Source organism: Vombatus ursinus, unplaced genomic scaffold (assembly GCF_900497805.2).
Source record: "Vombatus ursinus unplaced genomic scaffold, bare-nosed wombat genome assembly UNPS02014812.1, whole genome shotgun sequence".
NCBI lineage: Eukaryota > Metazoa > Chordata > Mammalia > Diprotodontia > Vombatidae > Vombatus > Vombatus ursinus.
The window spans coordinates 7,267,964-7,284,020 of record NW_020954590.1 but is presented as its reverse complement, the minus strand read 5'-3'; the positions used below and the strand labels follow the sequence as shown (position 1 = coordinate 7,284,020).

At 34.9% G+C, this 16,057-nt stretch overlaps 1 protein-coding gene across 1 annotated transcript in view; it reads left to right on the top strand.

The window, feature by feature from the left end:
• Positions 1–12,565, top strand: part of LOC114053829 (aspartyl/asparaginyl beta-hydroxylase-like) — a 100,608-nt gene extending 88,043 nt beyond the window's left edge. The window contains exon 13 of the mRNA XM_027876948.1: positions 12,009–12,565. Within this exon, the coding sequence (XP_027732749.1) occupies positions 12,009–12,159 (151 nt within the window). The 3' untranslated portion in view covers positions 12,160–12,565. The remainder of the gene's footprint in view (positions 1–12,008) is intronic.
• The last annotated feature ends 3,492 nt before the right edge of the window (positions 12,566–16,057 follow it).

Below are 16,057 nucleotides of genomic sequence, written 5' to 3'. Positions count from 1 at the left end.
AAAAAAAAACTCTGTTTCCTTCTGTTACTTTCATTAACTTTTCAGATATTCAGAGTTTGACTTCTTTTTAGGGTGATCTTTTCATTACATTGTAGTCATGTATGATATTTTCTTGGTTCTGATTATTTCACTCTATAACAATTCTTATAAATCCTCAAATTGATAATTTCTTACTGTATACTAATATTCTGTTCATCATATATCATAGTTCTTGGGGTTTTTTGGTTCGTTTTTTTTTTAACCTTTCCCCAAACACAGAGTATTGCTCTGAATATATTGGTATATAGTAGATCTCTCTGTGTTTGACTTCCTTGGATTATATGTATTTTATAGTTGTTTTAAATGGATTTTTTTTTGTATTATGTTAGTACTATATAGAAATGCTATTGACTTTTGTAAATCAAACTTGCCCAAACTGTTAATCACACCAATTAGTTTCTACATCATTGTCACCTGTAGATAGTGATAATTTTGTCCCCCTTTTGCCAATGTTTATATCTTTTCTTCTCTTATTACTATAACTTGCATTTCTAGAACTATTTCAGACAGATGAACAATTCTTTCAGCTCTGTGTTTTCCTACTAATTTATCTTTTTGTTGGATTTATCCAGTTCTGAGAGATGAAAATTGGGGTCTCATGCTATTATCGTATATGTGTCTTTTGCATTTTCCCTACCTTTTCTTTTAAGAACTTAGCCAATAAGCCATTTGGTGCATATATACTTAATGTTGTTATTCATTTCATTATGTGTAGTACTGTAAGTATAATGTAGTTGCACTATTTGTTTCTATTGACTTCATACATTTTTCTATTTATCTTATCAGAGATAATGAACACATTTTTAGGCTCACTTGAAGCGTGATACATTTTGTTTCTTGCTGTAATTTTTATTTTGTGTTTGTATATGTATATGTATAAATATATATACACATACATACAGATAGATATGTTTTATATACTTTTGCAGCAAATTTTAAGGTTTAGTTTTTTATCCATTTCTCTATTCTTTTTATTGAGGAATTTAATCCCCTTTATATTTAGGGCTATAATTGCTAAGTTTATTTTCTCTTCCATTAATTATGTCTTAATTTTCACTTCTCCTTTCAAATGAGTACTTGTTTTGTTTGCGTAAATATAAACCTGGTCCCTTTCCCCTTCTTTTCTGCCCAATCCCTAACGCCATTAGTTGACCTTTATTTATTTGGGGTTTTTTGTTTTTTGTTTTGGCTTTTCCCTTTCCATCTGAAATAAGAGTGAAATAACTCATCTTTCCTGTTTTTCCTCTACTGCACTTCTTTGAAATATATGTTCATTTCTCTTTCTCATTTAAATTGTATCTATTCTTTATTTCTAGTCCTTTTCTTCTGATGTCCCAGCATTATTATATACCTTCTGTAGCCTTACTACTAAATTCTTTCAGATTCCCAGGATTTTGATGAATTTTGTTCCTCTCCAAGATTGAGAATGACCAGTTGGGACAGTGCTACAGGACAACTCTGCTCTGTGGTCCTCCTTATGTCCCATTTTTATCAGTTCTGCTCTTGTAGGCTCCAGTGTTCTTTCTACAAATTTTTCAGGCTGATCTCTGGAACCTGTATATCTAATGGTTAAAGGAGAATCTCCCAAGACACTCCTGACAGGGGTGCTCTGAAAAGGTTTTGCACTTGTGTCTCTTCTCCTTTATAGAAATTTTCTTCATTTGGAAACAGTGAAAACCAGTCTTATTTGTTCAATTACCACAGAATATTTCTGGCAGTTCCTTTTTTTTTTAAATTTTATACAGGGGGCCAAGAAGATAGTGTAAGTCTCACAATTTTGGAATCTTATTGTGCAAGTCATAAATAACTAAAACCATTTAGTATCTATTTGTTTTTTTACTCTTCTTTTCATGGGAAGTTGTGGAATATTGGCTATATTCCATGAGAAATCCTAGCTCCTGCTATCATAATGACATGGCAATCACCACAACTCTCTTTGGAACCCAGAGTGTGCCTGAAGATTGCTAGTGACCATAATGGTCATTGTTTTGTTTTTTCTCTAGAGATTAGCTTCTTTTGCAAAATTTGTGCATTGGTATATTTACTGATTAGTAATACTTTTCCTTTTTCTGACACCTTCAGAGTTTAATGAAATAGAAACAATGGGGGCAGCTAGGTGGTGCAGTAGATAGAGCACTGGCCCTGGATTCGGGAGGACCTGAGTTAAAATCCAACCTCAGATACATAATACTCACTAGCTGTGTGACTCTGGGCAAGTTACTTACCCACACTTACCTCACCAAAAAAAATAATAATAATGAAATGGAAATAATGAAAAAGTTTGCCATATGCATATATAAGTAGAAAACCTCATCTAAAAATTGGTTGACTAGATATAACTTTTTTTTTCTTGAAGCACTTGATACAAGTAAGGGGTAGTATAATAGATAAATACAGTAGAACTGATATTCATCAGATGCAGTCTTCTATAAAGACCCAGCCCAAGTACTTTTCTTATATATGCCAAATTGCACTAAATCTTGGCTGCCCATTTTTCTTCTCAACTAGGCTTTGTCCAAAATTTGAGCGTAACCTTAAATCATAATCATGGTTCTACTGGCTTTTTGTATGCCCCTTCTAGCCTCATGGGGTAAATGGGCTGGGATCTAGTATGGAATTTATAGTCCTTTCCCACCATCCACTTTTGGGGAGAGAATATAGGGAAGGTTGGAGAAACCAACATTTAATGCTGGTCTCTGCCTTAGCTAATGGTACCTGTGTTTCTGCCGGGCAGCCAGAACAGCTCTAGGCAACCAGTTACTACTTAACCACACACAGTCTTCTTTTTTCTCTCCCATTCTCAGATCTTTCCAACTTTAGAAATAACTATGTGTCTAAAGTATTTCATATAGCTCTTTTTTTTCTAGCAAAATAAACCTATACATCAACCAACTCCAACATTATATGTAATATTCCATACTGACAGTCCAACATCTCTGTAAAAAAAAAAAAGGGAGGAAGATACATTTTCATATCTACTTTTGGGGGGTGAGCTTGTTTATTATCATTTCAGGGCTTTCAGCTTTGATTTTATTGTTGTTTTGAATTACTTAACTTGTAATAGTTAATTTATTATTTTTAAAATCATAGTAAAACTTGCTTTCCTGATTCTATTTACTTTGTTTTGTATCAGGTTATATAGATCTTTCTATGCATCTCCATATTCTTCATATTAATATTTTTATAGCACAGAAATACTCCATTACTTTCATGTGCAACAATTTGTTTGGCCATTCCCCCATCAATAGACTTTATTTCTTTTTGTTTCCAGTTCTTTGCTCTTGCAGAAAGTAATAACAGTTACGGAAGAGAAAAGTATTTCTACAAATACTTTCTTGCGTATAGCATCTTTCTATTTTCCATGATAAATATGCTGAGCATTGGGATCTTCAGGTTAATGGACATGAAGATTTTATTTGCTTTCTTAGCTCGCTTTCTTTTTTTCTAAATTTATTTATTTTTAGTTTTCAACATTCATTTCCATAAGATTTTGAGTTCCAGATTTTCTCCCCATCTCACCCCAAGATGGTGTGCAATTTAATATAGGCTTAAGTATATATTATATTAAACCTATTTTTGCATTAGTCATGTTGTAAAGAAGAATTAGAACCAATGGGAAAAACCATGAGAAAGAAGAAACAAACCAAAATAAAGAAAAAGAGACAGAGAGCAAATAATATATTTCGATCTGCATTCAGACTCCATAGTTCTTTTTCTGGATGTGGACACCATTTTCCATCAGGAGTCTTTTGGAGTTGTCTTAGATCCTTGCATTGCTAAGAAGAGTGAAGTCTATCAAAGTTAGTCATTGCACAACGTGGCTGTTACTGTGTATTATGTTCTCCTGGTTCTGCTCACTGCACTCAGCATCCGTTCATATAAGTCTTTCCAGGTGTTTCTAAAATCTGCTTGCTCATCATTTCTTATAGCACAATAGTAATCCGTTACATTCACGTACCGCAACTTGTTCAGTCGTTCCCCAACTGATGGGCATCCCTTCAATTTCCAATTCTTTGCCACCACAAAAAAGAGCTTCTATAAATACTTTTGTACATGTAGATCCTTTTCCCATTTGTATGATCTCTGTGGGATACATTCATAGAAGTGATATTGCTGGACCAAAGGGTATGCACATTTTCATAGCCCTTTGGGCATAGTTCCAAATTGCTTTCCAGAATGGTTGGACCAATTCACAACTCTACTGACAGTTGTTATTACTCGCTAGTAATAGTGAACCTTTCTATTTACAACCATTCCTTATTGACTATCCCAACTTGTTTTTATTCTTTGCCTATTTGCAACATGTGAGGTGAAACCTCAGAGCTATTTTAATTTATATTTCTCATATTATTGAAGATTTTGGAGTAGTTTTTCATTTGGTTATTAATGGTTTGCAATTCTTTTGAAAATTGTTTATGTTATGACCACTTGCCACTGAAGAATAACTTGTGGTCCACACTTAGGTTAGTTTCCTCTGTGTCCTGGAAATCAAACCCTTAGGAAAGGTGGTATGGGATAATGGTAGAGAGCTGGCTTCAGAGCTGTTAGAACTAAGGTTCAAGTTCTGCTTCTGACATAGACTGACAGTGTGTCTTTTGGCAAGTCACTTAGCCATTCAGTATTCAAACTAAGACTATAAATGGCAGAGAAATTGCCTAACTACTACATTGGTAGAATAAGTTCCTCATCAGATCTTCCTACACCAATGAAATCACAAGCTCAGTTATTATCCTATCAGAACTTTAACAGAGGTGTTCGACGCAAAGTTACCTTTAATTTTTTTTTATGGTGAGACCTTTAGTATTTGAGCCATGTATCCATTTTTGGCTTTTTGTGGCATGTGATGTGAGGTTTCTCTAAACTTAGTTTCTGCTGACTTGCTTTTCATTTTCTCAAACAATTTATCAGATGGGGAGTTTTTGTTCCTTTGTTTTCTCAAATATTGAGTTATTTTGCTCAGTTGTTTATAATTCTTTCTTATCTGTTTTTTTCCACTGTTCTATTTTATTTTCTTTTTTTTTAAACCAAATAGTTTTGATGATTACTATTATGTAGTATTACTTGAAGTCTGGAAGTACTACTATTCCCCCTTTATTCCTACTTTTTTTTCATTATTTCCTTTGAGAGTTTAGATCTTTGTTTCCTCCAAATGATCTTTGTTATTACTTTGTTTAGGTCTATGAGGTAGCCTCTTGGTATTTTGATTGGTATTACTCTAATTATTTAAATTAATTTAGTTACTTTCATCATTTTTATTATATTAGCAGAGCACAGCCATTAGGTCTTGATATGCCTCCAGTTATTTAAGGTATTTTTCACTTTTAGGAGGCATTTTATACTTGTTTTTATATAAATATTAAGTGTGCCTTGGTAGAGCAACTCCCAATAAATAGGGCTTCTCTTCCTGTTATTTCTTTCTGTATTTTGTTACTGCTTTTCTAGAGATGCTAGTGATGTTTCTGGTTTTATTTTAAGTCTGCTGTATGAAACTTTAAGCCTTTTCTTCTACACTGATTCAACATTTATTAAGTACATACCTTGAGACACACAAGGCTGCAAGAATGATATGAACATAGATAAGATACAGGTCCAGCTCTCAAATTGTTTATTATCCAATGAGGAGATAAGACATTAAAAAAACCAGCAACAGCACACAACTCCAGGTCAAGTGCTGTGATAGGCAGGGAGAAAACAATTGCAGATAGCAAAATAGGAGAGGAAAGCTTCAAGAGAATCAGAACTGATGGTTTTAAGTTCCACTAACTAGCCCAAAAGTCTGTTTTATCCACAGTCAATAGTTCTCTGAAACTAAGGTTTCTGTAAGAAGACCATATGATTCTATGGGTGAATTTGTTCAGACTTTTAATTTAGGATGCTACATTATTAGCTCACATAACTGGGGTAAGGACACGGGCTCTGGGTGATGAGTGGCTAACCAATGGAATCTGATAGGTTGACAGTCTGAGTTGGTGACTGACAAAGGTGATGCTGAACCCCCCACCAAACTGGTGCTATTGAAACTTTGTTTGTGGGTGGAGACTGTATATATGCAGTGTATATATACATATATATATTCACACACATATACATATACATACTATATATATATGTACACAGTATATACATATATATAGAATATATAATATAGGGGTTGCTGACTGTATGAGTGGTTCAGAGAAAGAATTTGGGGTTTAGAGTGATGAAAACTTGAATCCAAACCTTATTTCTGCCACCTGTTAGCAGTTTGATCTTAAATAGTTGTCTTTGCTTGTCTGGGCTTCAGTTTACTCATAAGTAAAATGAGGAGGTTGAACAAGTTGTCTTATGGGTTCCCTTCTATGCTTATGATTCATACTATTTGTAGTCCTGGGATCTGTTTCCAATCGCAGCATTGGCTGACACTCCATTTGTAGACATCTCACACTTTCTGAGCCTCGTTTTTTTCCTTAATAAAATGAGTAGAAAATGCCTGTTTATTTTTTATCTACCACATTATTAAAAAGATTATTAACATACTTTTTTTTTTGCAAATTCCTTGAGTGACAGGCTAAGCACCTGGTATCATTACTTAGTATTATTAATATCAATGCTAATTGTACAACAGAATTTTTATTATTAAGTAGTCATTTTAGAATTATTAATTATAATTATTGTAATTTGATAAACAGTAAGATTTTTAAATGTTACATAATCTTGGGAGCAAATTTTCTATTGTCATTTTACAAAACTAGAGTAGAGGATCTTTTTCTTCAACACATGAAATAACAGAAGTAAGTTTTGGAAAGGCCTGAGACATCCCTGGTGGGATAAGAATCCTGCTTGAGACCTTGCATGAATTTGATTCTATGAAAGCTGCTGGGAAATGTTCCCAGGAAGCCTCCTTTCCAATGTGTTTCATGGGCTTTTTTATCCAAAGGGGCTGTTTCCATGTCATAATTTGGATGTTAACTTAATCATATCTATGAAGCTTTTTTCACAAACGAAGTGGTCTGAAAAATATTTATTTGCATTTCAATGATAGCCTTTGTTTTTAGGCCAGAAGGGGCATAATAGACCTTTGACATCTTTATGATTCCTTTTGTTGTGTAAAGCCCTCTTGCTTTCCCATGCTGGTGATAGATGGACCTCTGCGTTAACCTCTCCAAGCCACTTCAGTCAGGCATTTAGATGAATCTTATTGTCCTGTGCTTTTATCTTTTAGTCTAATAAGTGCTGCACTTTGGGGTATTTGCAAATCAGGCTCCATCTGATAATTGATGAAGATTTAATTTTTTTTTCAATTTAAGCTTTTAAAAGGTATCCATGCCCAAAGCAAGAGAACTGAGTGCATGAGGCAATGTGAGAAGTTTACAAAGCGCAGATACAAGTCAAATGGGACACATGGACTGATGCAATCTTCTTGGCCTTAGAAAAATCAACCCCAATCATGTTGAGGGTATATTTGAGTTGTCTTACTTTCCCTGGGAATGGAATTATACGTTCCCAAATTAATTCCCATGCCAATGATTTGCTCCTCTCAATATTTATGTTCAGTTTTTAGTCTTCCATTTGTCTTAATCCTTCTTGAAAGCTATAAACTACTGGAGTCCCTGCAAAATAAATAAGTAAACAAATAAATTTGTAAAGAAAGAAAACTGCCCACCTTCTTGGGCTGTGTAAGGTCCTCTTCAGTATCCAATAAGCAGGAGTCAGGTGTCAAGACATCTGAAATAACTGGTGGTGGTTCTCTCACCACCATTTCTCACCACAATTGCTTCATTTTTGTTTGTTTTTTCCCTCCCTCTTTATTTTTCTGCTTTTGGTTTTCCTCATCTTTTTCCAATTTTCTGTTTCTCAGATTGGATTTAAAAAATCAATTGCACAAGTACAGAATAGTGATGAACTTAAAATGGAAAATGATAGCAACATTTTTGTGTATGGCTAATGTAGGCATTTGTTTTACTTAACTATGCATATTTGTTATGAGAGTTTTATTTTTTTTTATTTTTATTAATTGAAGTAGGTGAGTAGGAGGCAAAGAAAATACTTGTTAATTTAAAATTTTAATTTAATTAAAAAAAAGTACTGGATAGGAAAAACAATCTAAATAATTTAGAGATCCTCAAACAATATTACCAAACAGAATGGCAGCTTCCAAAAGAGCAAATTTAGTCTGAAGCTATGGTAAGGTAGACAGAGTGTCCAGAAAGTGAAAGGTAATATTCTCACTATTTTCGTCATTACTCCAATCACATCTTCAGTATTATGTTCAGTTTTGGATGCCATATTTCAGAAAGGATATTGTTAATTTGGGGCAGCCAAGTAGCATAGTGGACAGAGGGCTCAAGACCTACGCTCAGGAAGACCTGAGTTCAAATGCGGCCTGAGACAGCTTTGTGACTCTGAGCAAATTTGCTTCAGTTTCCTCAACTGTAAAATTAGCTGGAGAAGGAAATGGCAAATCACTCTGCTATCTTTGCCAAGAAAACACCAGGGGTCACAAAAAGGCTGACACAACTGAAATGACTGAACAACAACAATACCATTGCTAATTTGGAGACCAGAAAAGAGTGCCCTGAGAGGTGAAGGCCTTTAAGATGAAGTCAGGCCCTAGGACAATCAATTGAAGGGGCTTGGGATATTTAGCATAGAGAAGAGAAGATTTGAAAGGGAGAAAAGTAGCTGTCTTTAAGTATTTGAATGGCAGTGGAAGGATTAGGGCATCATTAGGAACAATGGATAGAGACTGCAAAGAGGCAGTTTAGGCCTGATGTGATGAAAAACTGGCTGACGACTGATTTATTTTCTTTTTAAAATTTTTTTATTCATTTTTTATTCATTTTAAACTTCAATACAAAACAAGAAAAGAAAAAAAAAGAACATTGGTTTATTTTAAAACAGACAAAAAACTACCCCCACCCCAAAACTCCTTCAGGTCTGCACTTGACAATATCTACCTATCTACTACTTATAAACAATGAACAGAGTGATTTTTATGTGCTAAGACTGAGGCCCTATGTTTTTTTTTTCTTTTCTTTCAATGGGGAATATGAGACTGAGCTAGGAAACAGGATCAGAGTTTGTGGTCTAAAGGTAAACAAAGTGAGGTTGGTGGAAACAGCTTGCTAATTGTTCACTGTTCAGTGGCTGTACATACAGTCTTAGTTTCTGAATGAAATTTGAAAGGAAAATAAATTTGGAAAGCAAAAATAAGTCCATCCTTAACCAAATTAAGCTATCCATTATGTGTGTATTTGTAACACACACACACACACACAAACACACACATATATCCAAGCCAATCTGAAGAGTTGATCAACAAAAACAAGAGGAATTTCATCTAGGGATTCATTGTAATACTGTAGAAAGAACACTAGACTGGGAGTTAGATGACCTGGGTTCTGATATTTTCTTTGTCATTAAGCATTATCATCACTGTATGTAATTTGTTCAACCCTAAGCAAATAACTTACCATCCCTGGCCTTAGTTACTCATCTTTAAAATTAGGGCATTCGATTAGATAATACTGAAGGCCCTTCTCAACTCCAAATTCCTACAATTCTCCTCTCCCCCCTTCCCTTCTTTTATAGCCCTACTTTTATATGTAAGGATCACCAGGGACTACTTAGTCCACCAGATGATACTGAAATAAGAAAAAAACGTTTCCTGGCTCTTTCAAGAATTACATGGCCTTTCACTTCTCTATGAGTGGCCTTCTCTTCCTTTCTTCAGGGCAATCCAGTAAACACTGGTGACACATCTGCTGCATGTAAGACAGTGGTGCTCAGCACAGAGACAAAACATGTCTCCATCTATCCCTGCCCTCAAGGAACTTAAACTGCTACAATCATACTCTTGACTTTGGCTTTGTTTTCAAATGGTTTTTGGATTTCATTTGGATTTGGATTTCGTAAGTGAAAATTTGTTTGAGTGACTTGTGGTAACCATTTTCTTGTAGGTTAGCTTGCCACTCTATGGCCTGGTCCTTTTATCAAGGACATAAGTTTTATTCTCTCTGAAACTGAAGTGGTAAACCAACTCCTTATCCAACCTTTAGAGGCACTGTCAGTCAGTTAATAGCTATTGATTGATTGAGATCTTATTTGTGCTAAGCATTGTGTTAGACACTATAAGGGATAAGGTGAGGGACACAGAAATAGTCTCTGCCCTCAAGGAGTGTACAAGATATTGAATTTATTAGTTACCTTGAAAAAATTATTTTCAAGTTCATTAAGTATGCCATAACATTTAATTTTAGCACTTTGCTGTACATGTAAAAGGCTCAAGCCCTATTCTTATTCTTGTGCCATAAAACACTGATATCTTGTGATTGAATAACTTGAAACCCAGCCAGCATTTTCCAACCAATACTTAATATTTTTAACAATGGGCTTTAAATTGAGTAGAACATATACAGTGTAATAAACTTACTTCATAATGAAATTTGGTTTTAGAAAATCAAAGCATTTTTTAAAAATATGCAGTTTAACTAGAGGCCAATTTTGTGTTTTATCTTTGTATCCTTAACACTAAGAACAGTTCCTTCCACCTAATAATCAATCAACAAATGTTTATTGAATTCAATTTAATCTATCATTTAGAAAATGCAAAATTCTGTTCTGTTTTGGGTTTGGATTATATTATACAATGATAAGGAAATATGCTATTGTGAAAAGAATGCTGAATTTGGAATAAGAGGGTGCTGGATTAGACTCCTAGCTCTGGTATTTATTATCCATATCACCTTGGGCAAGTCAATTCACCTACGTAGGCCTCAGTTTCCTAAACGCAAAACAAAAGAGTTAAACTAGATGGCTTCTGAGGTCTAGCTCTAAATCTTTCATCTTTTCACTTCACAGTTTAAAAATTGTTTTTTCTACCAGAATCTGAAGAGTCAGGTAGTTTAAGTCAGGTCTGTACAACCTAAAGCCCGCCAAAGGATTTCGGGCGGCTTGCAAAAAATGTAGTGGATCCTCTACATTTTTTGTGGGCCACCCGAAAACCTTGTGGGTGGTGCGGGCCTGGTATAAGTAGTATTATCTGTAAGGGGAAACTGAGACTTGGGAGGATAAGCCCATAGTCACACAGCCAGTAAGGATCAGAGCCAGATCTCAATTCCAGAGTCACACAGCTAGTAAGGATCAGAGCCAGATCTCAATTCCAGGTCTCCTAACTCCAAATTCTATGTTCTTTCTTTCTGTATCAAGCTAATTGTTCCTCCTCTCCCCACCTCCATTTACTTCTTGATTATATTTTATTCAGGTTAACATTAAAATTGTTTTTTATGTCCAAAACAGAAGTGTATCAGTTGCAGATGAGGAGACAACCCAATAATGAATGGCATTGATTTTTAAAATCTCCTATGTAGATGATATTAGCACAAAGAACAGGAGTCTCAAAATGTGCCAGTGTTCTGAACACAAAACAATGACTAGGAAACACCTGGTCTTATTGTTGCTCTGTTTTGGTAAAGAATAATAATCTTTTTAACTCCTGCTTTTGTGTGTGTGTGTGTAGTTGTACTTTACCCAAATGAAATAACATGATGTGGTTGTCCCTTGAAAAGGATAATCCTTTGCCTGTGAAAAGCCAGGAAAGATGCCAGGGAGCTTTCACAAAAAGTCATCAGTTATGTGATTATTCATAGGAAAATTAGGCACTTTATGGAGGGCCAGTGGTGAATTTTTAACCCTTTGCTGACTAAAATCTCTGGTAGAAGAGATTTATTTTTAAAAATGTTTCCAAGATATATCATAGTTTTAGTAGACCTTCAGCTCCATTTTCTGTACTTCACCTAAAATACTGAACAATAACAATTAATGTTTATAATGAAGAATCACTGAGTCCTGTAATGCAGATTGGGTTATTAAAGATATTAAATCATGCTTTTGATGTCAAAATTCATTTTCACAAATTCCTAAGAGCTTTGGTTAGCTAGCATGCATCTATATACCTGAACCTTAGAAAATGTCTTGTTTTTCTCTTACAGGATTTGGGAAGAAGGGAAAGTGCTCATCTTTGATGACTCCTTTGAACATGAAGTTTGGCAGGATGCAGCCTCCCTGCGCCTAATCTTCATTGTGGATGTGTGGCACCCGGAGCTGACCCCTCAGCAGAGGCGAAGTCTGCCTGCAATTTAACACATATTGGAGGCTCAGAACATAAAAGAGGGAGGCTTTTAATGTCTGTTCTGTCTGCGTGGCTGTGTAGACAGAACCATAAATGCTGAAGCTCCTAATGCTTCTGCTTGAATTGCAACCTCAAAAATGCTAGCCTGCTCAGGTTTAGAAGATGCTGAAGGAATGGTTTGTCTACTCCAGCTCATTTAGAAATTGTTCTTCTCTGTTCCATGCTGCTGTGATGCCGCCATTAAAGTGAAAACGTGAAACCTTCTTACCAGCCAAAGATTTTGCCCCTAGAGTAGGTTTGTCTGTGTGCATTGATAGGAAATATAGATAATGTGAATGGATGGTTATTGTTTTGTAATTTTTAAATGTAATTGTATTTTTCTATTAAGCCAGCCCTAGAGCATTTATTTTTATGAACCACTACATTCTTTTCTTTCTTTCCTTTTTTTTTTTTTTTTTTACAAGCTGTATAATGGCTTCACTTCCAGCTGTTTAGTATTGTTATCTTTGGGGTATTCTTTATCAAGATGAGTTTTCCTCTCCTTTTGTAATTCCTTTTAATATAAAGAAACTGGTATGAGAGAGAAAATGTTATTTTCCTACTGTGATGGACAGGAAAAAGTAGAAAACAATAGCTCTGTCTAAAAAAAAAAACATGAAAATAACCTCCCTTTTTATCAGTTTATTTTTTCTTTTACCTGGAGGCCTGGTTTCTGACTAGTACGCTCTTTGTGTTGATAGTAGAGACAAACTGAGTAGATTGTTTATTTCACTGAAGAAAAGTTTTGTTATTGAAAAACCGTGTGTAGTAATTTGAAGTTGATCCATATAAATGCCACATATAGCTCTCATATGTGACAAGAATTAGACTTTGGGGTTTTTTTGTTTTCTAAGAAAAATTTTTTTCATACTAAAATTTTCTGTCTTCTAAGATTAGGCATATGAGGGAAATGGATCCAGGCCCTGTGGGTCTTGATACCTTTAGCAATCAGGGTCCAAGCCCTCCCTTATCTTTACACAGTATTAATCCATATAGAGGATAAGTGAATGCTCCATTGATACTTCACAGGATTCCTGCTGTATTTTTCACGTATCAGTTTTTGATAGTGTTATTCAGGATGACATAATGGAAAGGGTAATTACTGCAAATGGGAAAATGCTAGGATCTTTGTCGCATGGTGGGATATCATAAGAAATCTTTTCTTCTTTAAAACAGTTGGAAACACTTTTCCTGATTTCTTGCCTTAGAACAGAATTGCTACATAAAATGAAAAAGAATGCCTTAAAATAAGCATCAGGTTTGCATGGATGAATTTTTAATAACACATATTACAAAGAAATAACATTTTAAAAGAATAATTTCCATAGAGAATCAAATCACTAGGTAAAGTTTTAATGAAATAAAACATTTTAATTTTTTCTAAAACCAAGTAAGAGTGAAATGCACCCTTTGAAAGGTGTGCAACATAATTTCTCTATTAAGAATGTGATGATGATCACGCACTGAATATCATTTCATGGGCCACGATTAACAAAAATGTTTATTAAATGCCATATTCATGGCATTTTTTTTAATAAACTTGAGTGCCTGGAGTCCTGGTAGAAAGCTAGAACACATAGCCTTTTCATTCCAGGAACGATCGAGGCAACTTCTGACTCGTCTTCTTTAGCTGTCTTCCAATATTGAAACTACTCGTATTTCTTCTATCTCAAGAGCACAGGTTCTACTGGAGGGGCACTGGGGAGTTTTTATCCCTTTTCCTTGAAAGGAGCCTCAACTAGAATGCACAGGTTGACAATACTGTATGAGGAACTTACATAGTGGTTCCTGTGTAGTTGCTTCCATTTCTAAACCAGGTATTTTGTGACTTTTTTTGTTTGTTGGTTTGTTTTTTTGGTGGAGGGGAGGTGTGGAATAGAAGTCATTATGGGTGTGGAATAGAAAATCAAGAGAAACAGTATCTCCAAAATAATGACCAATATCAAGAAAAAAACAAGAAGAAAAAAGTCGTTTTTGTCCTTCAATATTTATTTAACAAGGGGAAGTGACTCAACAGAGAAGGACGGTACAATCCAATGCTTGTGTAATAGTAACTAACATTCATGTCAATTCTTGTTGAATTTGGTTCCTGTTTGTAAATCTATTGCATACATGTACAGAAAATTCAAATGAGAAAATGTACATGGGAACATTCATCTTACATTCATGTCATGAGATTTGGAGAAAAACAGATTTACAAGCTAACTCATGTTAACTTAGGTTACTGTGGTAGGTAGAGTGTTTTAAATCAGGTCACTAAATCAGGACATTGAGACTGCCAACTTAATAGGCAGGTGTCTTTTCACTGTTTTAAAACATAGCACTAATTGGCTTCAATGACATTTTAAAAACTTGGATCCAACAATTGTCACATATATAAACCCAAGCAATTAAAATGGCTCCCTGATTTGCTTTTATTTCTTTTTCATCTCTCTATATAATTATATAAAAAAAGTCATTGGGTCACAGTACAGATGAAGATATTTCAGCATGTGATTAGGAGTGGCTGCCCAAAAGTAACTGGTTTTATTTACATACCTCTGTGTTGGCAGAGTGGCTATATTTTTATTTCATATCCTACTTTATCATTTTTTTTGCAAAAATAAAAATAATAACCAACATTTATATAGTGCTTTGTAAAGTTTCCAAAGCACTTCACACACATTATTTCATTTGAGCCTCACAACAACCCTGCGAGGTAGGTACTGCAGGTGTTACTAGCCCCATTTTACACATGAGGAAACTGAGGCTCAGAAAGGTAAGTTGACTTGCCCAAGGTCACACAGCTATTAATTGTCAGAGGTGGTGGGATCTGAACCCAGTTTTGAGGCTTTTACAAGATTGGGCCAGAATGCATAAACAGTGTCCATTTCTGTTATCCTGTACCAGTAGCAATAGCTGGTATGCTACAAATGCACACATTAATACTTTTTGATGATTTTTTTCCAGTGAAGAAGGAAAATAGTAAATGTTAATTCCATTTGGAAATGGAATTTTGAATTATGTCTTCCCCATGATTTGCTCAGCTTAAAATGTTAGCCCTCCTAAATGTTTCCATTTAAAATATCACTGTACCACCCATCATTAGCTGAAATACCTTCTGTTTGACACATGATGCCAAGTAATGGTACAAATAAATAGATGAATGTCTTTGTGGAGCAGGTGGCTGAAGAGAAAAAGATGCCTAAAATTGTAAAATTGATTTAGCGAAGCAAACGCATGGCACAAAATCATTTCTTACAGGTTTTCTTTTATTTTATCTCCATATCCATTTCAGTGAATGGATAGGATTGATTTTTCAAAAACAAATAAAGCAGTGAGCTGATCTTTGGCATTTCAGTCCTGCATTTCTATTCTGCTCCTTTTGTTTAGAGTACATGCCCATTTAGTCATTCATTCATCTGAGGAAGTATTCCTCCTCAGTTGAATGTCTGCTTTTTCTAGCAACCACCAGAACCACCCTCTGTCTGCAACCTTTAACTGATGGCAGGAGTGAAGGGGGTTAAATGGTTCCATAGCATTTTCCTTAGCTGTCATGATCTAAATGAAACAATGTGAATAGTTCCGTCAATCACTAAAAAAAAATGCTTCCAATGAGATTCCCCTTTATACAGATACAGACCAAGCTAATAGACTCTAGAACTGCCTATGGAAAATCATGTCATAAAAATGAAGAAAAACTGTTTCTCCAAATTGTGTGTCTTCTGCCCTCATGATGTAAAATGGTTTTAGAGAAGATACAAAATTTCAGAAAAGTGTTAGCCAAATATCAAAATAAATAAACTGTAACTAGCCAGAGTTATATGAACATGTTCTCAGGATGAACTATTCAATGCTGGTGGTGAGGTTAAAGAAAAAAAAATCAATGAG